Source organism: Myzus persicae, unplaced genomic scaffold, assembly GCF_001856785.1.
Source record: "Myzus persicae strain clone G006 unplaced genomic scaffold, MPER_G0061.0, whole genome shotgun sequence".
In the NCBI taxonomy this organism is placed as follows: domain Eukaryota; kingdom Metazoa; phylum Arthropoda; class Insecta; order Hemiptera; family Aphididae; genus Myzus; species Myzus persicae.
Window position 1 is genome coordinate 22,539 of NW_019102150.1, and position 27,858 is coordinate 50,396.

At 29.5% G+C, this 27,858-nt stretch overlaps 1 protein-coding gene across 3 annotated transcripts; it reads right to left on the minus strand.

Annotated features, from left to right (window-relative positions):
* Positions 1-673: 673 nt before the first annotated feature.
* Positions 674-18,963, minus strand: LOC111031385 (proline dehydrogenase 1, mitochondrial). 3 transcript variants are annotated; one of them, XM_022311296.1, is made up of 11 exons: positions 18,314-18,947; positions 15,417-15,625; positions 11,673-11,725; positions 8,849-9,007; positions 4,163-4,227; positions 3,224-3,399; positions 2,980-3,154; positions 2,650-2,892; positions 2,196-2,395; positions 1,715-1,803; positions 674-1,633 (listed from the first exon to the last, which is right to left on the minus strand). In XM_022311296.1, the coding sequence occupies exons 1-11, from the start codon at positions 18,635-18,637 to the stop codon at positions 1,428-1,430; spliced, it is 1,899 nt and encodes a 632-aa protein (XP_022166988.1). In that variant the 5' UTR covers positions 18,638-18,947; the 3' UTR covers positions 674-1,427. The 3 variants fall into 3 exon arrangements, 2 of the variants coding, with proteins under 2 accessions (XP_022166988.1, XP_022166987.1); XM_022311295.1 differs by having other exon boundaries at positions 8,849-9,019; XR_002604196.1 differs by having other exon boundaries at positions 1,424-1,633; positions 1,715-2,012; positions 8,849-9,019; positions 18,314-18,963.
* Between the last annotated feature and the right edge of the window lie 8,895 nt (positions 18,964-27,858).

Below are 27,858 nucleotides of genomic sequence, written 5' to 3' on the forward strand. Positions count from 1 at the left end.
ATAATTTTTAATATTCATTCATTGATTTTAATAGATTATACAATGCTATAAATAAATTATTTCAGCAACATTTTTAAACAGTTTGTGTTGAATTCGGTCATTTTTCTAGAATAGGGGAAAACAACTCAAATAATTTAGATTATTTGAAAGCAAGGAAAGTTTTAAGTAAAGAACCAGTAAAAATAGTTTTTTTGTTTGTTTGCTTTTAAGCTTAATATCATATTACTCCATTATCTTGCAAAGTAAGACTAAAACTAGTATCCTGTTAAAGCTTAGATGCATTTTTAACTAAAACATTTATGTACCTGCATTTTTTTCATTGGTATAATGACATTTAATATAGCTGAATGTCTCAGTATAAAACGTAAGGAATGTACTATGAATAGACCAAACTTTATTATGATCTGTTCTATAGAGTTATATAGATCTTAATTTATGATCCATCGGTCATAAATCATAATTAATACAATTTATATTATAACAGTTGTATAATATGATGATGACTAATTTATTATGAGCTTGTTCAAAAATTTAATTTCAAGTTTTTGAGATTTTATACTCAACATAACAACCTGTGTCATAATACAAACATATTATACGTATTACATATCAAAATTGTGACAGTATATTTTCCATCTATTATGGATAACTGTACTAATAAGAAAAAGAGATGTCAAATTTATAACCAATTTATAGTCCAACATTTAGACAAATTCTGAATATTTTAAATACTCTTATTCATACTATTAAAATAGTTAATGATAATTACTACAGCTTTGAAGAAAGACAACAATATTTTCTATAAATATAAATATTTAACAAAACATATTATCACTTATATAGGCACAACTCATTATGACTTTATATTTCAGTAGCTCAATATTATTATCATCATTATTAGCGTAGAACTAAATGCTTTGTATAAAATAAAATAACATATTTTTTTTTTCTTTACAAAAACGTGAAACAAACTATTTTTTATGTATATGTATATATTTATACTTTTACAATTTATTTAAAAACAGTAATAATTTATAGTAATAAACTGTCTTCTACGAATAAAGGCCGGCATAAATTTAAAAGCGCAATTCATTGTCAACCGATTAATAAATTATATGAACATATTGGTAGTTTGTCTTTAAGTTTCATTAGGGAAAAAAAGAAGGGAAATGGAATTTTATAAACATATTTTTCCATTAATTTTAAGTACAAGTTTACGTGTTTAGGTAACATGAGATTCTGAAATATAAATCAAACTATTATTGCTCGTAATACTGAAAAGTACTGTCTATTCAGATGTAATCGGTCATACAATTAGGTTAAGTTAAGTGTATATTGGAGGGAGAATAGTAAAAACATAAGACTAATCGGCATACCATTAGAGAGACTTGCGCTTACTATATGATATTAAGGCTTATATGTCGTTTTTAAACTGGCGTATAATTTCCATTAGGTTTGTAGAAGAACTGTCCACGCAGTATGCGTCTGAAGAGTTCTTTTCTCAGTAATGTCCTTTCCTTGACCAACTTCTTTAGCACACCCTTGTTCTCCATTGCTCGGCGAGATAGATATGGTAGCACTTCGTTGACTGGGCCGTATGGTATATACTTGTACGCCGAATATCCTGCTTGGCCTATCAATTTCAACAAACATTGTATTACTTTTATGCTCAACAGAGTCATATATACATGAAAATATTATTTATGTAACATACCCAAGGGGAACGTGATGAAGTCACACATGCCAAGCAGCTGTCCGAAGCAGATTACTTTGTCTTCAGGTGAGATTCCGATTTCTTTCATTCTGATAAGCGAGGAAAACAAAAACGAAAAATGTTTTATGAAACAAATTTTAAATTATTATGTTGGTGGTGGTTTTCATAAATGATGAGTACTGTTGTTTTGTTTTGTTTTATTGTTTTGTGTAATATCCATTTCTGCATTTTATTCCAGTAATCGCACTTGTATTGGATGGCGTTGGAAATGCTTTTTTAGACACTATTCTATGTGTCTCTGCAAAATTTATCAAATTAACAAACGTAGCCTAACCACTTCTAACCCCGTTTTGATTTTTACCTACCGCATTACATTTTAGGTATAACATTGAAAGGTTCTGTTATAGTATTGGAAATAATGTCAAAGTAACATAAATAAATATATTTATGTGTATATTAGGAATATGTTAATTTTACTCACTGTGATAATGCAAAGCGTACTGTATCTTCGTTATGCGATGCAACCATTATACCAATCTTGCTGCAAACATCACCCTGATCTTTCAGTTCTTTAATGCGTGTTAAACACTCAGTCAGCGTTTGATGATAAGTTTCCGTGGTGGCTTCATATGATGGATTGGTTGGATCAGCATAGCCCAATGCTGCAGCTCGTGCCCTCTCCTGTAAAATAAATAATATTTTTAATGCTACTGAAATAATTCAATATTTGCCAAGCTAATTAATGACATTAACAAGAATAAATAATAAACTTTTTTTGATGGTCATTATTTTTTATCATTATTAGACATAAAGCAAGCCTGCTAACTAACTACTATTAAAACATAAATAAGTGCATTTAAATATGAATATATTATTGATATTTTTTCATTAAAAAATACAAATTTGTATCGCTACAATTTAAAAAAATGAACTACCTGATCAATATAAGCACCCCGCACAAGTTTGGCTCCAAAATAGAATTTTTGTCTCTTAGCTTGATTTAAATCAGTCTTGACTTCATTGAGTGTTTCTTTTAGGTAACACTGGTATGTGTTAAACACAATAGCTTTTTCCGTATTATACTTTTGCATCAACTCAAGAGTTAATCTAGATATAGCTGGTTGAAAATATGTTTGTTCAGCATCAATCATTATACGAACATCTAGGTCTTTAGCAGTCTATTTAAAAATTGTATATAAAGGTTTAATTAATGTTTGTATGACTTATAATAGGATTAATAAATTAACCAAAACCGTATTTCTTACTTGAACTAATGTGTTAAGTCGATGAACCATATTACGGAACATTTCCTCTTCTTTTTTAGACAATTGAGATAATAGTCTGACCATACGACCTTCTTTTAAGCAAGGGACACGGAACGAATCACTTAGTTCAGAATTTTCATCCAACAAACCACTCCATGGGAATAAATGAATAACACTACACAAAAATAACAATCTCAATATTTTGAATAAAAACAAATATTTTTAATTTATAAATTAATTTTACCCTTGACTATCCTTGGTGACTTTTTCCAAAAATTTTTTTGTATCCTTGATTCCAGCTTGGAATAAACGTTTGTCCAACTCCTCAAGAGTGAGATGCTGACCAATTACATTACCTTTGCCACCCATAATTTCACTAGCTAATGTTCGAGCTCTCATAATTACCTCTGACAGTTGCAACTGAAACATCAAATACATTTTTATTATATACAATTCACTCGTATTTATTAAAATAAGAAATAACAGAGAAAAATTAATTATTCTGAATGAAAAAATTTGCTATTGTATGTTTATAAATCAGAGACAACACACAAAATCTTCAGAAAACTTTATTTCAAATACTAAGTTTTTCTCTGAAAGTGGTAAAGTTTTAATTTAAATTTTGGTTTTAAATTGTATTCTGTGTTATTAATTATTCAAAATTATCTATGTTAATGAATTAGGATTTATTTTATTTTGCTTATAATAAGGCATGGCTTAGCTTATTAAATTTTCAAGTATTTTCTTGTTTTTAGTCATGATCCCATTCATAAATTGGAAAAGCAGGGTAGGAATTTAGAAATCATCAAAATGTGTTGGAATGTCAGTAAGAATATTAACAATCATTATTATATTGGTAGTAAGTAGTTATCACAAAACCCTTTTGTGTCCAGTAAAAATATAGATATTTTGGCTCGATCCATTCAGATAACATAATATGTTATTGATTAAGTATATATTTATAGAATTAACCTAATGTATTTGACATTAGCAGGTTCCTACACATATTAATAAGAACAGTAATAGGCTTATGAAGCATTAATTGCAACATTTTTACACAAGTAATTTAGTAAGTAGTACCAAATGAACAATATTATGTAAAAATTGCATACAATAATATTAAAATGATTGGTAATTTAAAATATTACTTTAATTAATAAATATTTTTTAATTTAAAATTTACCAAAAGTTGAGGCCGTCCAAGAGCTGTTAATTTGATTGCTGTAATTCCTGTTCCATATGTAGCACCTAAACAATAATATAAATATTTTCAATTTAATTTAATAATCTCGTTAAGAGTGTTATTGTAGGTACCTGTTTATTATTATAAAAATATAAAATATTTCACTATAAAAAATAATTTTTTTATATTACTTTCCTTTACTAATACTATTAAGTACAGTACAATAAACACTAGATTATCCGTGGGTTTTCGCGGTACTATGTACAGTACTAAAAATAGTGTCTTTTAGAAAAAATAAATGTTAAGAGAATGTCAGCACACTGTTAGTTTTCTCTCTTTGGCCCACGCGCAAAATAGATGTTTTTACTATTTACGCAGAACCGTTTTTTTTTTTTTTGAATAATCTTAGAGTAAAATTACCAAAAATTACCAATTACAAAATCGATTGAGAATAATATTTTTAAGGGAATGACATATCGATTTGTCTAAACATTGTCTCAAAACAAATAAAAAAATTTTTTTTTTTGTTTTGAAAGTCGAATACAAAGTCAAATAACAATGAAATATAAAACCGGAATGTCATACCCTCAAAAATCATAAATAACGATTTTATCCACGTTGCGCGTGGGCCTGAGAGAGAAAACAAATAATACGCTAATATCCTCTTAATATTATCTGAATGTTTAAACAAAAATACAACGTGAACTTAGTAATCTAATTTTCTTTAAATACTATTTAATATTACACCATAATATAATTTTTTTAATGTATAATAATAACTTCTTTGTTTTAATTTGTATTTGTATTTTTAAGGAATAAATTCGCTTATCTGCGCTGGTGCCGTTCAATCCTATTCCGGGGGTAATCGAGTTGACTGTATTATTTATTAGTAATTACCTGTATCTTATAAATGTACAAATAATATTGTGTATAAAATATATCAATAAAGATATTTTTTGTTTATAAGGAAATGGTTAGGTAACTTGTATGTGTGTGACAAGCACTACCACAGGAGAAAATCGGAGGGGGGGGCTTGAGGGGACGAAGTTCCACTAAAAGTTTAAGTACAGGTTTTAGCCCCACCTGGACTAAATATCTAATAATATTGTTATTATTGTAAAATGTATTCTGAGCAACTAGGAACGATCATAAATTTAATAAGACGTGCGTAACATAGCACATTTTACGCTCAGCGAATCACGTTTAGCTCAGTTAGTTTAAAAATTAAAGTGGATTTACCTCTTATAAAATGTAAAGGTAAAACTATTATCAGGGACCACCACTTCCTGGTAGCCTTTTGTTGATACTATTATTTTTAAGCAAGTTATGATCATTTTATAATGTAAAGTTTCAAAAAAGGCTATAACATACTTAAAGATAAATACATCTAAAAAAGCCTACGCGGGACCCTAAATAATAATCTTACCTTAAAATTTTCTAAGAGGTTAATTCACTCTTATTTTTAAACTAACGTTACTAAGTGATCTGCTGAGCGTAAAATTTACTACTACGCACTTGTAAGACGGAGACAACACAAGCGGGTATCACGTCCTCTGAACCTTCATCAGTTTTAATCAGCAGTCATCCATGTCGAGGTTTCGTAGACATTTTTTTAATAATATACTATTTTTAACGTATTATTTAAACTCACAAATATTTGAACAGATGTTAAATTAGTTCCACTTCAATTAGTTTAATTACTTCATAATTTCTATTTAGAAAATTTTTAAATTATTCAAAAGTACCTAGGCACCCAATTGGGTTTTTACTTGTCTATGGTAAATTGTTTGGTTTGTAAAGCGTTGTTACTTGTCTTGTTGGAATTAATAATGGCGAGCGGCTTTAGTGCCTAAAAGTGTAATCGGGCATTAAAAGGCTAGCCCACTAGTAATTTCACCAAATTTCTGAATATGAGCACCAATACACTATCCAACATCAAAACTTTATGCTGTAGTCTGTACAATATGCCACTAAGAAATCTGAATCTTAATTTTTTACTTCAATTTAAATTATAAAGCTTATTTTCAATTTTGCATTCTAAAGTAGAATATATTAATAAATATTATAATTTTAAGAATGGGAGAGGATGTACACAACCAGTTTTCTTTCTCTGGCCCACGATCAACACAGTGAATTTGGTACCCCAATTTGCGTCCAGAAATACAATCTTATGTTATTAGCTTTAATAAAAGAGTAAATGATTGACCTATTATCAAACTAGAAGGTAACGACAACATTACCCGTGTTTGATTGTTATGGTAATTCAATATTGTTCTGCGATATATATGGCGATTTTTAAACCGTAATATTTAACATACTCATATTGAGTCCATAGCTTATATAATAATTGAGTAATATTATTTAAGTAATGTTCTTAACTTTATTTTATAATAGATCAATCATCAATTCACACTAAGGTAACAAGTAACAAGCAACAATATCTCAACAGTCAACACAAGATTAGGATTAGTTCTACTAAACGCCAATTTGGTACCTATGTAATATTCAGGACTCGTAAAATGGGACTTGGAAAATATGTTAGTACGTTCATCCCATTTTTAATATATATTTATCATTATTAGCAGTCAAATATTATAACTGTGGTATAAATAATTGTATAAGAAACACATATTTTAATTTATAACATAATTTATAAAATTTGACTTCAAATAAAGATGAATGTATATTTAAAATATGAGATGAACGCTCTAACATTTTTTTCCGAAACTTGACTTACCAACCACCTTGTTTACGGAATCGATTAACTATGAGATAGCAAATTGGTGTTCGGAAAAACCAATCTTGCGTTGGATTTCTCTGATCTACGAGCAATATTATGTTCTCGGTAAAATTGCACCCAATTTACCTAGCCACATAATTCGCGTAGATCAGAGAGAAAACCACTAGTGCTCAAACCGCTTCCATTATCTTATGTTCTTAAGGCGAGTCCAGAGTACTCCAGACAGCAGAGCCGCTTTTAACGTGCAGTGTAAGTGTGACGTCACAAATTCGTTTTCTGCGTCTTTTTTGGATGCCGCGTGTGTGTGGATGTATTTTTGAAAAAGCCATGAGGCACCAGTAGTTATTTTTATAATTTTTTAATATTTAAATTATTTCTTAAATCTTTATAATCGAAAAACAAATGCCGCATCGTCTGGCAGTGGCGGATCCAAGGGAGGGGTAAAAGGGTAAATACCCTCCCCCTTGAGCTTATTACATTTAAATTTTATAAATTTATTTTAAAAAAAAATGTCGGTTGAATTTTTGTATGAATAGTATCTGATGGATATATTTTTATTACCCCCCCCCTTAATGAATTTCTGGATCCGCCAATGTCGTCTGGACACGTATTTGCCGTGCTGCACGGGCCCGATAAAGGACGCATGCTAAAAAGGCTAGATTTTTGTAATTGTGGGAATAACCCATAGAGGAAAAATCTTTAAAAAAAACGGAATTGTGTAACACAATGTGTCAGACAGGTATGTAGTTTAAAAACAATAAATTCAACTAATTTAGTACCCATTGAAGTTTAAACGTTTGTAAATGTAATAGAATGACGGCTGTATTAACATAAAATATTTTTTGATAATGATTAATTTTACCAATTGCATATTTGTACATTGTATATTATATTCAATTAAATTACAATTTAATTATAAAGTGTTTACGATAGTTCCATTATTAGGATTTTTGCTATGTTTATAATGATAGCATGTGCCAATAGTAATAAAGAATAGTCAGCAAGGATTTCATATTTAAAATATGTAAAAGAATCTATTTTTTTTTATATATAGAAATATTTAGTATCTACACTATATCAATTATCAACTATTACAGGCAATACTTCCTTTAACATTTTATTAATCTAAATAGACATTTTGCATAGAAAATAATAATTTTACCGTACTACAAGAAATGTATGAAACATATCCGATAACTAATTTTATAATAAAAGACTATTATAAGTGTTATCGTAGTTAAAAATAAATATGATTATGTATAATGTTACATAAATCTGCTTTCAAGTCATTGAAAATGAACAATGCAAAGCGTATTACTTAAGTTGTATCACAAGTTAATGATTAATCTATAAATCTGTTTAATGTATAGTTATTAGTAATACCACAATAAATTATAAATGGATAATATTTTTTAAGCGAGATAGATTTATAATAAAAGCAAAACATTTTTTCCAAAATATTAAACAAGTTTTCTTATGTCACAAAATAGGTCAGTAAATTGAGAAGAAAAAATGTTTTCTAAATTACTACTTGACCCGTAATGAAGGACTGACCAACGACTAATGACTATTCTATTATTAGGCATTGGTTTGGTCACAAAACAAAACTTAGTAGTGTAAATACGACTACATAGTGTTTAAACAACTCTAGACATTTATAGTCTATAATATTCTGAGTAAAACAAAATACAAATGTTTTTATTAAAGTTATACTTGTGGAATTCAGATAATTATTTTTAAGGATAAAGCATTTTTAAATTGTTAATGGGTAATTATTGTTTTTTTTTTATTCTGTGTTATTTATTTAGCCCCATGTTGAGAAACTATTATCTTTTAAATAACCTAATGAAAAATTAAGAACACGCCCAATGGTATTTATGACGTGTATTATTATTTGTATATATTTCTATATTAATAATAATTAAAATGTGGTATCAATCTCTTACCGGCTACTGCATGTAGGCAGTTTGTGAATACTTCCATGTTACGTTCACAAGTAGCTTCATTTAGATAGAAATATGTTCGAGCACTCTGCACCTTGTACCTTCTGTCCGCGAACTGTTTATCCACGTGGTACTGAGGTAAAGAACCTCCAACTGTTTCAGCTGAAACAGAACCTGTCCAATAGGAACCACCCAAACACAAATATGCATGCGTTAGTCAACTCAAATCAAACACAAAATTAGTTGAAATGGCAGTGTTAAAATGGAATATACCAAATAGTAGGACCCATGATATTATAAACAACAAGATATTATGATCGTAACTCTTTGATAGTCAGATCCTTCGGTAAGCAAGTGACGTATTGCGCGGACTTCACCAAATCTGGACTCATGCGATCATACCATGTTGTTTATATCATGGACCCGCATGTTTTTCTCCGTCCAACAAACGGACAACATGGCAACATTTTTATCGGTACTCATTTAGCCCAAAAAGAACCTTCCGCTTTTCGACCAAATACGATAAAATAGTTTCCTCTTTTACCCTAAAAATAATTGCCATTTATATTCACCCACGGTTTCATATTCAACATTTTGGAAAGCATTGTATCAAAATATGTCATGTTTGACATGATGATATAGCTAATAAGTAATAACGATACTAATTTGAGTAATAGTGTGTATAAGCATGGTTTTTATTATAATGGTCCGTCAATTGGTACGTGATTGGCTGTAATACAAGTCTGAATTGATATTTATATTAAATTTAATAGTATGCATTTACAATAATTTACTAAAATAGGAAGTAAAAGAAAAAATGAAAATAAAAGGTCAATTGAAAAATGAAGATAAAATCTAACGTATAATAGAGGAGAGTTAAGTCTGTATGAGTTTATTAAATCTGTAGCATTTAACTAAACAACACATTTTAAATTTAATAAAAACTGAATACACACCATACAATTTTTTAATAATTATTAATTAATAACAATTAATACCTATCTGTATTATATATTAAAAATATTTTAATGTGCACTAACACAATAGATTTTTGAAGAGCAAGAAAAGCCGCCTCCTCGTAGTGCTCTCTAGTCTCTGGGTTAACAATGATAATGGCTTTATTAAACTTATTTTGAGACAATGCTTTCCAAAATTTTAAACGGGTAACTGTGGATGAAAATAATGAATTTATTTTTAGGCGAAAAGAGGAAACTATTTTATCATATTTGGTCGAAAAGAGGACGTAGACGAACAGAGGAAGGTCATTTTTGGGCGAAAGGAGTTGCACCCTTGTTATCAGTATTTAAAATTTTGCGTTGCAACTATATATTAATATTAGGATGAATTCAACTAAAATCAATCTTAAAAGTAATAACATTATCCGTGTTCTCCCGTTGGACAATATTTTAATTTTTGTGATCATTTTTAAGTATTGAAATTTTTTTACTAATAAGTTGGTTCACAATCAAAATATTGTAATAACAAACTAGAAAAAAAGAAGAAAGACGATATTCTTAGCTTAAATAGTTTATAATAGGTCTATTCACTATAATTATTAACAAAATTGAAACCGTTGAACGCACATTTTAGTATATTATGTTACTAAGACGGAGACAAAACATGCAGGTAGGACGTCCTTTCAAATGTAATCTTTCATAATAAATGATTTGTAATTTATTATTTTAAATAATTAAAAATAGGTACAATAAAATCAAATTAATATTACTAATTATCAAATAATGTCACATTACACGAATTTCTGATAAAAAATAATAAATGGATGTTACATTCAATCGGCATTATTAATAAAGTTTAACTATTAATAGAGATTACATTTGTTTATAAATCGGTTGTTCAAAATTATTAAGAGGGCGTTAGATATTTTTACAATAATGTACAGTAATTGTAGACATTAAACGGTTATCAAATATCATACAAATATATATTTTAGTTTAATTATTATAGGTACTATAAAAAATTAATAAATATTATGCAATTATTTTCCAAGAAATCTACGAATAAAAGGTAATTTATAGTTCGTCTTCAGTCTTGTAAAATACTTGCATAGAATAATTTAAAGGTATTCAAATATGTTCTTTAAATACTTTAAACAAATAATAATACTATTGATAAATAGTATTTTAAATAATTTCTCAGAGTATCTGTATTTAAAAACAAATACTGGTTTTCTTATTTTAGAGAATATTTGCAAAAAATAAAATGGATATGATTATTGTGCATAAGTCATATAACATAATCTCTAAACAATAATACAAATTTTCAAAAGCTTTATTTTTTGCTATGTATAAATATATATATATATATATATATTATAATATTATTATCAAACTATTTTAAGCTTGCTGTATATTATGTCTTCTTTATGCACCAATTTAAAATTTAAAAAGGCAACACATTCACCACTTACTCAACTCAATTGAAAATAATGAACATGTACTCTATAATAGCACTTTACGTAAAATATCACAGTATATCCTGGCCGATCACTTTAAAGAAGTGATATATAAATATATCAATATCGTTAAAAATTAATTATAATTTATAGTTTAATCTAATTGTAAATGTGACAAAAATATATATACAGTAGAAATGAAAAGATCTATGTACACCGCATCTGGCCACGATTTGTCCGGAAAGGAAAATAATATTACCTTATGCAGTTATGGTTATTTAGTAAATTAAAAAAATACCGCAGACATATTAAACACAAATTAGTCCATTTAACAACACATAAATCGAGCAGTTAAATAAAATTCAAACGAGTGCTGTTTGAATTACAATCTTAAGTTGATTCATAAAAGTTTACCTTCTTTTTGAGCAGCACCTTGATCTCTTTTTTCGATTTCTGACATGCTTGATCTAAAAATAAAAAATAAATATTAATAAAATCCATACTATAATAGCTATTGTATGTAATAATATTATAATATGTATGTATTATTAATTATTATAATTATAAGTACCAACCTACGTAACATAGTTTTCATAAAAATAATATAATGTAAATTATAAATTATACCTAGGTCTTAGATACATTCTAAGATAACGACATTTTGGATGACGTTTATCTATTCAAACACTAATCCACAATAATCTACTATTAAGAATAACGAATAACGATTATCCAATAATAAATATATTGTATAATACCATTACTATTGAAGTTTCAATTTTATAACAAATGTTTGAATATTATTGTTATTTGCTCCTAGTTGCATTCTTAATGAAATAAATACCTGTAGAGCATACTGCATAACCAAAATTATATACCCAACCATTAATTATTAGTTATTACTTATTACTGACTAAATTTAAATATTGAGTATAAAGACACTAAGTCCACGGGATTGTGTAAATTACGCGCACATTTTGTCTGCAAGCACATTTAATATGCAGGTGACTAGACAGCCAGTACATAATTAAGTACATTTAGAAAAACAAATAGCGTGTATTAGAGCAGATTTAATTATGTATCTTTCTGTAGAATAAATAAATATAATAGTAGATAATTATAACATGCCAATAAAGGAATAAAATACAATTTGTAACGAATCAGTTAAATGAGTGTTGAAAACATATTTCTAATTTTTATTCAATCTGTTTTCCAAACGTTGTATAACTTCAATTTTGTGTTCTCTGTGCAGATAGTTCCTGATATATTATATTATATACAACATGCTTATAAACTTATAAACATTAATTTAGTTAAATATTTATTGTTAATAAATTTATGTTTTCAGTGTTTTCATACAAATAAGAAATTAAAAATTATATAATCATTTAAAAACTAACAGTCAGTGTGATATTTCAGATATTTATGTAATAAAATTAAAAATTGAGAGGATGCAACACCAGCGCGTGCCCGTTTTACAAATATGTGTTCACTGCCCAACAGTCAACATTTTGCGTAGTATTATCAATCTTAAAGGTAAGAACATTATCTGTTTTTAGTTTTTACATGGGTTTTTTTATAAATTTTAATTTTGGAACTCGCGTCATAATATGTTATCTACATGAAAAATGGATCTACTGCAACTGTTTTTTTGGCGTTTTATGTTTTTATACAATCTTCTATCCATGATTGAAATCTACAGGTTATTGTATATCGACAAGGACTGTTATCGTCAGATACGAAATGGCTGCGTAAAGGGATATCACAAATTACAAAATATATTAATTTTCCTTATTATGAAAAATTCACTGGCTCACTTTGCGCTGCTATTTTTGTTTTTATCATCAAATATTTGATTGAGAGGAGATATATATATATGCAATAACCTTATATATTTCAACCATGCTTCCACCCCGCAATATGTGGGTGTCTCGTCATTTGGGCATATCTACATCAGAAAAGTTCTTTTCTTGTCTTCAAAAAATTATTCGAAAAGATTCTTGGTTGCACCACGTGTTTTTTCACAGTATTTGACTTACGTCTCCATGTAGATTATATAAATTGAGTATGAAGTGAAATGTGTGATTTACAATTTGAAATGTGAATCCAATTTTTTTTCAGTCCAAACACCCACGGACTCTGTACTCGGACCCATCGTTTTATGACACTGAAGTCGTATGTATAGTGTAGGCTGCGGAGTGAATTATTTATGTTCAAAATTTATAATTATACGGTATAATTTTAAGTAGAAATCTCAATAAAGAAAAAAAATATATGTTAATACCAGCAATGACAGTCCATGCATCGTAGATTACCTACAGCGCAATCAAATGGTTTGTAAAATATTACAATTTAAAAAAATAAAAATTCTAATAACTAGCTCAAAAATTAAAACATCAACAACCGAGGTAAATACACAGATAATGTTCTAATTTATAAGTTTTATAATAAGTCAATTCACTTTACTAATAAATGTTATCACACAAAATTGAAACTGCCACAAACCGGTGAAGCACGATTCCGTACGGTTTACCTTTTTAGAAACACGATTTCGCACGGTCTTTATCAGCGTGCGGAATCGTGCACATTTTAAGGCAGTTTTTGATGTTGTAAGACAGGGATATGTATTCCCCTTAACAGTTTAAAGCTTTAACTAAAAATATGAATTTGTTTAAAATCTGACGAAAATATTTAACAATGACAACATAGGTGAAAAAAATATATGATAACAGTTTACCCACTATAATTAATTTTCAATTTCAATTGCACAAAAAACTAAATATAAAAGGGCTAAATATTTTTGATCATATAAAAAATACAAGTTTAAGGCTAAGAGTATGACCCTAACATATTCAATTCATTTGTTCGGCATGGTTCGATCCAAAGAAATTTGATCAAAAGCATGGGCGTGCCTAGGGGGGGGGGAGGTGAACATTTAGAAAACATTTACTTTGAGCCCTTTAGGTTTCAGGGTGAAACTAAAGCAAATATTAAGATTTTAACCAGATTCAGATTGCTATCAAAGCTGGAATATATATTTTTTTTAAGTATAATAAAACAACTAACCATAATTGATTTTGTTACAACAGATAATATTATATACAATTATTATTTGGATAAGTTTTTATAGAACAAAAAATGATCTTCAGTATCAAATAAAAATAGTGTAATTACTTAGCATGTTTTAGCTACATAAAAATATAAGATATTATAAAACGTACTGTAAAAAAGTAACCTATGTACACTAAAAGTATAAATTTGTCCTTGGCTTCAATAAATTCTATACAAGGAAAAAAATATATAACTAAATATTTTTCCTTATGGAGTAAATACTTGATGAAATTGAGTTCTTTAAAATCCATAATTGGATTTATTTCTATAAAACATTGATTCAAATAATATGTTTTTTAGTTGCATGTCGTACGAATTTGTTGTCTCTGCTTGCATTTTGCTTGACAAGATCACATTTAGTTTGAACGGTTTCATTTTGAGTAAATGGACTTCTTATCAAATGTCAAGGTTATAATATTTCCCGATTCTTTTTTTGGTATTTTAATTTAGTTATAAGTGTACAATATTAGAATTTATAAATTATCATAACTTGCTTTTAGGTACATATATAAATTTATTATTTAATTAAAATTACTAACACAGTTATGCAATAGGAAATAGTTAATAATATGTCATTTACTTATATTATATGAGTGGAATTCAATCTTACTACAGTTAAAAATTAAATAAATCTTTTCAATAAGTATTAAGATTCTAATAGACCATAAGAAAAAATGTAAGTGCCTAAGAATCTAAGAAAATTTGAAAACACAGCGCCCAAGATGGAATATTATTATATTGGTATTTTGTTGGATCCATACAACAAAATAATTTCTAAATTAAATTTTTATTTAATTTATAACATATGAAATAACACTGATTTAAGTAATATTTATATTCTATAGGCAGATAAGCTAAATAAAATAATATGATACAGTAAATTGAATATCTGATACATCTGATATCTGCATAATATCTCCCTCAGCCCCCCTTTAAACTTGTTATGCATTAATAATCCAGGCTATATAATTATAAATTGTACTTAATATTAAATTTCGTCATCTTCATAAATATCTTATTTATCTAATCTAATAAAATCATACTTACTCAACTTCACGTTTTTCAGCCTCTTCTTGACTAATATCTTCTTCAACAGAATAATCTAAAATTGGTTTAACACCAAAAGATCTTAAGCGTTTCAAAGTAGGAACAATACGATATTGATCTTCTCCAGCAACAAAATGACCATAAAATGTCATTTTCATCATTAGAGTGAATAATTTTTCACCAAAAACTGCTTTGCAAAGTTTCATGAGCTAAAAAAAGTTATAAAATATATAATAAATATAAAATTGAGTAGAAATTGAAATAGAAGAAATTATGAAACAACATTTAAGGGACAAACTTTTAGGTAAAATGAATGGGTAGGTCAAAATCCCAGTTGCCATTGACATGAAGATATTGAAAAGTGATGTAATATCACATTCACATAAGGTTATACAGCAATATATTTTTACCTTTTTTACCACCAAACTATCCTAGTTATCTTAAATGTATTTAGAAATGTATATTAATTTAGATTGGACATTTAGCATTTTTTAGTTTTTTTAAATCTACAGTTGAGTAAATAGGTAATGTTTCTATACAAATCCTAGCCCTAGTTCACTAAATGTCTTAAAGCCTCAGCTATGTTGTTAACAGCCCTGCCCAAACCAACACCAATCTTTATTATAACTATAATATTGGGTATAATATGTAGATAAATATAGGTATACAACATACGCATTGAAATATTTTTATAATGTAAGTATACATTTTTACAGTTCTTAGGTTATACTTTAAAAAATTTTATTTATTTATTTTAAGCATTAAAGTATAATGGAAATATTTTCAAAAAACAATACCTGCATATTATGTATTAGTATGTAGTACCTACATATTCATCACATGCATTTTTGTATTAAAATTGAGATTAAAATAATACAGAAATAGTACCTAGTTATGTAACAAAATTTGTTTCATCATATTTCAATTTCAATTTTAATTTGATGATAATCATAGCATTTTCAAGGTCAGGTCTGTAAATATCATTATCTATAATTTTAGATTTCTAGGAAAACTGAATAGGTTGTATCTATTATTTATGTCAATTTCAAACAATCAACCAACAAGTATAGAAAATAACCAAATTATTTAATCTTAATTTTATTGTTAGGTACCTAAGTACCTATAGGTATTTTTAATATCATCTATAAGTTGTAGAGTTAAGTAGATCTTCATTTCTTGCTATATTCTAACCCTTAACAAAAAAAAAATTAACCCAAGAGATATAGGTAATTAAATAAACAAATTATGATATAGAATTAAGTAACCTAACTATCATTTTAACTCAATATTAGTATATTTTAAAGACGTAATTTATTTTTGTATACATTATACACCTATTTAAATACTTAGGTACGTACTTTAATTAATATAGTATTTTGATTATTATATTAAATAAAGTATAAACTATCTTAACTATCACACAATACAATTTAAGCAGTGAGTTCAATATAAGGCTAGCATTTAAAAAGTATTTAAAGTTACTGGTTAATAATAATAAAAATAATGATTTCACTAGGATCTAGAATTTAATTTACATTTTGAAATCTTTTACGTTTAGGTATCATATTTATTTGTCTATTTTATTTTTAATGTATATTATGTTGATAATAATTACAATAGCATTGTAATACAAATTGAAAACTTAAAACAGTAAATATAGGGAAAGAATGTGATATAAATTTTGGATGAATCTGAGTTGAATAAACATAACACGGTGTGTTAAGGATGGTTGAGGTAAATAAAGTACCTAACTATCATTTTAAAATAAAAACTAATGATTTAGGTCGAGATTTGGGTAAAATTGGAATAATTAGTCCACTGATAACTTAGAAATAATAGCTTTCATTTTTTTTTAAATCTAGGTAGGCACTTAATACGTATACGGTATACCTACTATAATCTTCAAAAGGTACCTAAACAATTTTAAACAATAAATGACAAATCATCATAAATATACATGGATATGCTCTGACATATGCCAAGGGAGTGCCACACTGATTTTTTATTTTTTATGAATTCGATAAGTAGGTTCTCGGCCAGCCAACCATATTGTTCATAATATTAATAAATACAGAGAACATATTTTTAAATACAGTGACTCATAATAATAATATTATCAATTTTTTTTTAATTAGAATCTATTATATGAGAACAAAAATTAATATGTAATTAATATAATACCACATAATAATTGGCCAATTGACCTGTAACTTATTTTTTTAATGTTTTAATTATTTTCAAGATAACCTCTAACATAAATCAATACAAATGTAGATTTCATAAATTGTACCTATTTAATATCAATAATAGATTAGAGACATAAGAAAGGTTTAAGTTCATAGAGGTAGAAAACAAGCATGATAACTTCAAATAAATTATTTACTAAACAAAAATCACATCAATTTTTCAACTTAAAAATCAAATAAGTAGGTAGCATATTAAATCTACGGGAAATAGTAAATACGAAGATAAAAATAAATACTAAAATGTTATGTTGGAATTGATTAGGTTGGTACCTAATCAATATAACAATAATAAGCAAGTTCAATGCGAGTAAAATATGTGCTAAGTTGTGTATAGTCTATTTACACATAAATTGTGTTCCATTACTCTAAATATACCTACCTATGGGCTGTGGACTAAAATACTTGATAAAAGTATTCATTATACAAATTAATTCAAAGATTTTTAGTTTAAAACCATAATGTAAAAAGATGAGCGTACACTAGGGGTAGTACAAACCACCAGTCACCACACGGTAGTGTCATGCGAGCAAGCAGCCCATGCACATACGACGACCAGTGACGATGAACCCAAGTACATACACACATGTACAATACCTATACTCGTATTTAGCTGAACAGTAGTCACAGATCGAGCCGAAGTGATATGTTTACCTGCATGTTGTTCTCGACGAGGTAACTGGACGAGCATAGCTGGTAAACTATGTAAGCTCTAAATATCTCCCAGGTGGTCTTGCTCTTGAACGTGGCCTCCGGGTTGGCGAACGACGTGTCCAGTGGATCGAATTTGGGCTTCGCGTCGACGGCCGACGGGCCGGACACCACGCTGCTGTTCCTGCGCTGCTGGTGCTGTTCTGCGGGTCCATTGGCGCTGGATGTCAGCGACCGCACAAGTCGAGCGTACACGTCGTTCCTGAACGGCTCTTGCAATAATATTTGACTGCACTTACGGGATGTGGATATTTTCAGAAAAGCCATTTAACGGACACTCGATTGGGTCGTTCCTCCGGTGTGTGTACTTGTCTATATCACAATAACGTTCACCGCTCGATGAGATTGCCAACGTATTTCCGCCGACCGACCCAATTCCACAGCACGAAACCGTCACGGAGCTGTATTCACTTGTAAGTGGCGGTCGTTCGTGTGGTCCCGTCGACTGGGGCCGTCGGTTGGTTCCTTTGGGTCGTCCTCACGCACGCACGCACTCGCACACCGTCGTCGCTCGAACACACACGCGCTCTCACGCGCACACTCTCGTGTCCGCCTGCCGGCTATGGCGCAAAAACACGGCAACACACACACACACACACACACACACCAAAACACGTCCCACACACACACACGTCACACACACACACACAAACCGCGGGCCGCGTGTGCGCGCGCCGCAAAACTCGCACAAAATCTTAAAACAGACGACGACGTTGACGCGCGCGCGCGCTATCCAACTCCCGACGTTGGTTTTTTGGACGCGCGTACGGACTACGGGGTGGGGAACAGAAGAGGAAACGAAATTAGAAAACTGTCGACGTGAGAACGCGTTGGCCCGAACGCGCTGCAACCGTACCCGGGGAACGCGACGTCGGCGACCGCTGCACCGGCAGCTAGCAGATAATATTATAATAATATATTATTATTTATTATTGTGATACACGTGTAACGGTGTTAGCGTGGGGTGTGCGCCGAACGGGTACAGACTACAGGGACGGTTAGGGCAACAGCAGGCAACTGCAGTTTAAACGAGTGTCACGAGTCACGACTCGACGTGTGGCTTATATACAAGTACGGATAATGTATTAATGTCAACGTGCAACCTTCGACGATAAACCTCCACGGCACCGCCGAGTACCCACCACCACGTCAAGACGTGTTTGACTTGTGTGTGTGTGTGTAAAAGTGGCGTACATGCAAGAGCGCCGGTCGCGAAAATTAGTTTTGACCCAGTGCCGCCCGCACAGACGCCGTCGAATTGCGACCGGCGCGCCGTAATAATGCTGGCGCCGGTGACACTGCGGTAGAACCGCCGAAGCGCGACGTTTGGGCAAATTAATAATTATTCCCTTTTATCCGTTTTCAATGTTTCCATCCCGTACCGCCGTCCGCCAGACAGTGGCCACATGGCGACGCGACTACGCGAAGCAATTTATCGACTATTGCTGTTCGACAATATTATTGCTTATTTGTACAATAATAATTGTACCATAGTTATCGACTGGCAGGCCCGTAGCCAGGATTTTTTTAGGAGGCTGTTGGAGTTTTATATTTTAATATTTAAACTAGCTGATTCCGTGCACTTCGTTGCCCGTTAAAAATGCCATCTATTCTGAAAACTATAAGAGACTTGGAGACTTGATGGCGAGCAGTATATTATTATCTGGTAGGCAATCCACCTGCGGTGAATTGCAGACCCTGATAGGAGCATACTATATTAATATCTATATTATGATTATATGAATGACATGTTATATTTTTATTATTTTTTGATTGTGGACACTCCGATGAGCGGCTATAAGTGCAACTCAGCTTCCTTGGTAGGCAATGTGCGAAGATTCGATTTGATGCATGTTTAAACCTGTTCTGTTCGATTAACCATTAGCAACCAAAAAAATAATAATAATAATAATAATAATAATTTCCACTAAAAAATTAAGAAAATTAGTTATTAATTAAAATAAACGTGTACATTGTACACGTTTATACACATATTTTATGGTACGGCAACCGGTAACCTGCAATCTGACCTTTTCGTCCGTCAAATTATGTGTTTTACTTGATTGTTTATCTTTAACTTGTAGCATTGCGAGTTCCTCTTCTTAAGTGTGTATGCATAATTGCTGGAATTTATAAAATCAAAAATATTCCATCAAAACTTACCAACACTCCTAATATTATTGTAATGCTCTTTTTTTTATGTCAATTGTATTATTTTATCGTTTAAAAGTTATATTGGTACTAATATTCGATAACCAAAGTGTTTTCATACACTTGCTGAGTATTATTATTATTATGATTATACAATTTACAATTTAAATATTAAAAAATATTTTGTGTGAGCCACCCTTTACACCCAGGGGTATGAAAAAATAGTTTACATCACTCTCTGAGACGTACTTATATTTGTTAATATGGTACACACGAAATTTCATGAAAATCGTTCCAGCCGTTTTGGAGGAGATTGGTATAACAAACTTTTCCATTGTGACACGAAATTTTTATATATTAGATATAACATACAGTTGGTTTTACACACTCAATAGTAGTTTTCAATCTTCATATTATTATGTCATATTATTAATATCTAGTGTTAAATATAACCGTATGACAACATACTTTGTAGAAATCAGAATGATACAGATATAAGTGCCTAGTAAAGTAATACATATTAATAGGTATATTATGCTGTTCGCAAAAATATTGCCGATGGTGGGTGTTTCGGGTTTCCACACCTAAAACACACCCCATGGCTACGGCCGTCGGCCACTGCAGTATTCTGGAGAGTGGAGACAGCACTAAGTGTCGACGCAGTTTAGTAGTATTTAATTATTAATTAACTACTAATAGTAGTAAGTATAATGTCTAATCAACCTTGAGTGTCATTACTCATTAGTCATTGCTATTGTTATAGTATTATTAATTAATAAAAAAAATTATCGATTTTGTAAGTATCTGTAGATATTGTTAGCCTACAAAGGCTAGGAATATCTTACTATGATGAAATTTAAAAAAAAACAGCATACTATTACTATAGTAATATGCAATATGCATCTACATCTACAACCTACTTAATACTTTAATTATTAATATAGTTATATCTTAACCCTCATCCAAAAACAAAACAATTTCAACTTGGTTTATCGGTCCAGATTTTAAGACTAAGGTAGGTACTAGATTTCCTGCATTTTCATATTTCAATGTATTAGAATAAAAAAGACTTTGATACCAACCTATATATTCCGTTATAATCTCGAAAAACAACACACGAAACTATTTGTTGTCAAATTAGTTAAAAATCAATTACGACACCCATAGATGACTATATAGTAAAGATTTATCAGTTTGTGTTTCTCATTTGCTCGCAATATTTTTACTATTACATAATTGGTTAGGCAATGGCCATGTGCTCAGCAATACCTATTATGTAGTCATGTAGATTAAGTTTATCAAATTATCAATCCAGATTTAAATGACTAGGTACCTATAGATATTACTTTATTAGCTAAGTTGATTTACCACTTACGTGTTATGCCCTACTAAAAGTCTACTTGCCAAAGGTCTTACACTCTTACATATTAATTTGTTTAAATGTGTTAACATACACTTATTATGCATACTTTATATATTTATCTTTTTAGTTTAGTTACTGTTGTACATTAGGTTACTGCTGTACATTAGGTGTCTATAGAAGGTCTCCGTATAGGATGGTATTAAATTTGAATTCAATGATATCATATCATTCGACGAACGATTCAAACGATTCCGAGCGAATATAGTATGTCAGTCCATAAGATATTTTATATTGTTATTTCTTATTATTAATGCGGTAGCCGGTAAGTTGAATTAATATTATTCTTAAATTATCAGTGATACTGGAAAAATATTAAATACACTTATGTAAAATTGGGCAGTCTTGGAACCGTATTACAACCAAAAGACAAACGTTATTTGTGTTATTATGGGATTTTTGTCCAAACTTAAAATATCTGTAAAAATAACTATATTTAATTATTTCTTAGATTTTTAACTTAGGAAAAATTGCTTATAATATTAAAAAATATAAAAGGTTTAAAAAGAAATTTTTTTACGAATTTCTAACTCAAAATAACTAATTTTTAAGTAACTTTTACGAATTTTGACAAATGCAAACGTGCATAAGAATGCATTGTCAACTTGTTTTTTAATTTCCACTAACAACTTACGAGGAACCTTGTATTACATTTTTAAGTTTTTTGACTAAGCAAAAAATTTTTTATTGACATTAGTTTAGAAAAAACAAATAATAATCGAAAATTTCATATGCCTATAAATAGTTCAATGAGTCAAAATATTTTGAAAATGTTATAGTGTACAGGAAATCCGAACACAAACATTCAGTGAAAATGTCATGTATCTACTGTCATTTTTAGAGTTACCCTAAAAACTAAAATCAACTTTTTCAAAAACTGGTTTTGCTTAAAAATTCCCGTTTTCCCTTAATGTTTTATTTGCTTTTCCTATCTCTTTCGAAAAATATTGAGAATTTTAGATTTTGACCTTCCAAATGCACTAACAGACTAACTAAATTTACTTTCTTACCAAAAATGTTGCTGTTGAAAACAATTGAAGCACCTTTACTACCCCAAACCGTGATGACAGAAAAAAAAATTTAAAAAACACACATCATTCTAAAATCAATAAATTCATCGCTCCTCTCAGAATCTAAAATATTATAACGTATAGAAATGCAATAAGTAATAAATAATAGTTTATAATAATTAAAAATAACTAAATTATTTTGTTGGATTTCATCAGTACATACGTTAATATGAGAAACCGGCTTTTAGTATAAAAATAATAAATCACAATTACACATCTAAGCTTTTAATTTAATTGTATGTAAATAGGTTCTTATTATAGACAATAGACCACAGCGCTGTGCATAATAAAACAATTCCTAATGCTTTTCCGGAAATTTTAAAAATTATAACTTATTTACTAGGTATCATCTTAACTTAAACTTTACCCACTTCAACTGCTTTCAATGGCCATTTCTTTTCTTCGCTTAAGCTTGTTAAAATGCATTTAAGATTAACAATAAGTGATGAACTGGCGAACGGCTGAGCGATTTATTAGTTTTAGCTATGACCTGTGGAGAAGGAAACGGCTAGGTACTCTTAACAAATTTAAATGAAGCTGTTGACATGTTTGGCTTAATGAAAATAAGAAGACATTCTGTTATGGCCTATAGTATCTAAGAAACTTACAAACTGTAACACATATAAATTAGTATAATAAATTTATTGTACCTATGTTTTGCTTTATTTTATTTTTTGTAAATTAATTTATCTCCTTATCTAGATGCATATTTGCATAATTAGGACATAAATTTGGGTACAATGCCCCTTAAACTAAGTCTTCATTCATAAAGTAGCAAATAGGTTATATTTTTATTTTTAGTAATTGCTGACCCCACAAAATCGGGTTATTTATGCCTATGATGATAGTAAGTATACAATTATGTAAGAAGGAGAAGGGTCATAGGCGGAGATCTTGTGAAATATTGAGGGGGGCTCAAATATTTGATGACAAACAAACCCGTGGGGAAGTTGCCTCCACACCCCCAATAAATTAATTTTTACATTAAATCACTCATAAAAAATTGTTCTCGTTGAATCGTTATCAAAACTTAAATAATTACAAACATAAAAAAAGAATAATTAATAAAAGATTTAAATTTAAATATTTCAAACATATTTGAACTAAATTATTTATTAAAAATCTAAATCAGAATCTCAAAAGAAACGTATTCCTAAGAACATCAAACAATAAGTAAAATATAATTTAGTATAAAAATATGGTCAATAGTTCAATACGTTCACAGTAACGGTACGAATACGAATGTACAATAGTACAATACCCATTACAATGTACGAACACGATTCTTTCAATCACGATAAACTTTACGAAAGGTTTAATACAGCTATAGCGATAGTCCTATAATTATAGCTATCGCTTCTCGAGAATTAACAACAATTAGAAAATAAATAATATTTTTCCCATCTATAAATAGAACAGTATAATATGTTATTCAATATTGATGGCCTATTACTACAAAATATGTACAATATTAGGTATATAAACACAATATAATATTAAGGTGAATTGTGACTTAATTGTTCGGTATGTTACTGTAAATAAATAAATTGGTAAATAGTATGTATTTAATGTACTAGGCACACTTATATCTCTATCACCTCTTGAAAACCCCATTTCAATTCGAAGTCATCCAGCTGAGATATTTAGTGGTACCTCTTAGCGTGAACACACTGTATAATTGTGGATATAGGAATATAAAATAATGAAAACAATTCTGCAATCAGTACAAAATTACGGTATTGTTTGTTTAATATTTTTAGGGGGGCTTTAACTTTAAATTCATTTTTTGGGGGGGGGGGGCTAAGCCCCCCCTGATCTCCGCATATGAGAAGGATAGTATTTGTATTGAGATAAAAATGTAATTGTCATGAACAAGTTAGCCATCTGTTTTTTCCGTTTTATTATGGTTAGGTTAAAATTGCTCCTTCCCCTCTCAAAAACTATAATTATGCCACTGAGGGACTGAGGCACTGAATACTACTATACCTGAGTAATTTGTATATTTGTATAATACTATTATATAGACATATAATTACATATTGCCATTAAAGTAATCTTAAATATTATAAGTAATAGCCAATAAGTATTAGTACGCACCAAAAATATTCTTAAATAGGCAACAACAATATAATGTAAGGTATAGCTAAAAAATGTTATCCTTGCTTTAAATAACTAAATTTTTTAAAAGAATTAATTTTTAAAATTTTTTTCTTAACTAAAAAAATTCAAAAAAAAATTATCAAGTAGTACCCATAATCTATAGACTGCAGTCTAATCTGGTTTAGTGGTTTTAGTTTCTGAGCGGAGCGATGACGTTTCAACTTACAATAATGTATTATTATTTATTTCTGTCTAAACATTTTTTTTAGTAGATAAAAATATTTCGATTTTTATCTTAAGCATTTATTCTGATGGGAAAATGAATATAATAGGTACTTTTTAGAGGTCAAAATTGAAAATTCACAATAATATTTTTATACGCCGGGAAAAAAAAATTATGGAAAAATGGGTTTTGTAATCACAATATTAGTTTTGAAAGAATCGATTTAGTTTTCTTGATATACCTCCCTACTCAATTCAATAACTTTTCGAGTACATACGAGTCCTGGGGCTTTTACAATATTACTAGGATATATGATACACAATTATTAGAGAGAACAATTATTTTTAGTTCTAGTTATACCTATCGTGAACAAAAACAAAAAAACACCAGAAATTAACTAAAATGATAATGTTTTTGTCAGTGGCACGTGTCGTCATAAATCATAATAAAGTAGAGATATGCATAGAAGAAAAAATAATTAAAAAAGCTGAAAATGAGCATATATATTTTTTTAAATCGTTGAAAAAAGCACTTATTCAAATAGGTATCATAATTAATGTGTTGTAGTTAATGTAACATCACATAGGTACCTACACTTCCATAGCACTCTACTAGATTTTGTGCCAAATCATATAAAAATAAGCAAATGTTGTCCAAGCCCTGGTTATTAGTTATTACTTATTAATTATTATGTATAGGTGCTAACTGTTATTAGATAATAGGTACCTACCTTGTAACTTTTTTTTTATTAGATAAAATAGAATATTTACAATCTGTAATTTATATACATACAATAAGTAAATTTGATAATAATAAAAAACAACGTGAATGGCGTGAGGAGGGAGGCCCACCAGTGTGGATACCCTCTAGCTTGGGGGAGAGAGTTTTATTTTTTTCTTAATATTAGTGTAGTCGGGGTTCAGGAGATCACAACACCTTTGTCTTTTTAGTCGACGTGGGGGGTTATTAGGCATGAAGTCACTGGCCAAGTTGGAAATCAATGGATTTGTGTGGTTCGCTGTTTTGGTGTATACATTTTTGAGTAGTTTTTGGCTGTTATAGAGACTGTTTCAATTTTAAGATCCTTATGTAGTGACTAGATAAATTATAGTGAGAGGTTTGGGACTTACCATGGCGCAGATGTTATAAGGTGAAGGGAAATAGACTGGAAGGCTTGTATAGTCCGTATTTGGGAAGGCTTGGCACATCCCCAAATTTGGATGCCGTAGGCCCAGATGGGTTTTAGCATTGATTTGTATATTAGTAATTTATTGTCAATAGAGAATTTGGACTTGAGGATTGGCCGTAAAAGGTAAAGTCTGGTGTTAAGAGTCTTTTTTTTAATTTTGAGGTGTGATAGGTGCCCAAGTTAGACGCTTGTCTAAAATTAGACATAAGTATTTGGTTTGAGTTGTGGTTTGGATTGGATTGTTTTGAAAATAGATTGTAGGAAGAACAGCTTTTCTTAAAGTAAAAGGAATGTGAAAGGATTTGTCTATATTGATTTTTATTCTCCATTTGGTGGACCATTTTGAAATATTATCAAGATGAATTTGGAGGTTTTGGTATGCTGTTGTGGAATCGGAATGGGATGAGAGGATTGCTGTGTCGTCGGCGTAAGTGGCTATCAGTGTGTTTTCGGAGTAGGGAATGTCAGCTGTGTAAATTTTGTAGAAGTCTGGTGATAAATCACTTCCTTGAGGTACTCCTGCTAAGATTTAGAATTGTGATGAGAGATCTTATAACATACAACTATACAAGTAATAAGTCAATATATTGTTATAACTATTGAAATTGTAGGGAGGTCCCCATCTATTTGTGCCTATGATTGTACCGTAGATCGGCATGAATATAGGTTCGTAATATAAATGGTAGCTTATAATTTAATTAATCTATATACTATACATATATATTTTAAAAATTTAAATGTGCATACTTCTGAATAGGCTCAAATAGTCAAATTATATAATAATAGTAGGTATTCGAGATAGTGTCTTTGAATAATATTTTTTTGATTATTTTCCCTAAAACAGGTAACAATAAAGTTAATTATCAATGTGCTATGAATAACTGTTTTTTTAGATGTCTTCAACGGTTTTTTGATAGGGATAAATATAATATACTATTTATACTTATTAGTTATTAGTTTATATCATTACGATAATTCAAAATTGTATACAGTGTCTACAGTTCTACACCAATACCAAAAGACTATAAGAGTATAAGACATTCAAAATTACTTGATTATTAATAATAATCAGGGAGCCTAAGTCCAAGTTCCTCTCAAACTTCAAAGTAAAATATCGATTATTACCGAAATTCAAATCAACCGCCAACATAATAACTCGGTACATTAGTTTTTTTATTGTACTTTGGGATGACACTGATTGCATTTTGGCAAAAATCAGTGAGGTCCAATCAGAGCCAATGTAATAACTTATCAGACCACGGTCTTGGAATAATCCACAGATATATAAACATGTTATATGTATGTTTATATATCTGTGGAATAATCAGACTATCA

Excerpts from the sequence above, each read along its gene's own strand:
- LOC111031385 (XM_022311295.1), bottom strand. The coding sequence starts at position 18,637 with ATGGCTTTTCTGAAAATATCCACATCCCGTAAGTGCAGTCAAATATTA. Across the intron at positions 4,228-8,848 it reads CTGCCTACATGCAGTAGCCG|GTGCTACATATGGAACAGGA; the intron begins GTAAGAGATTGA and ends ATTATTGTTTAG. Across the intron at positions 2,893-2,979 it reads GACTTAACACATTAGTTCAA|ACTGCTAAAGACCTAGATGT; the intron begins GTAAGAAATACG and ends ATTTTTAAATAG.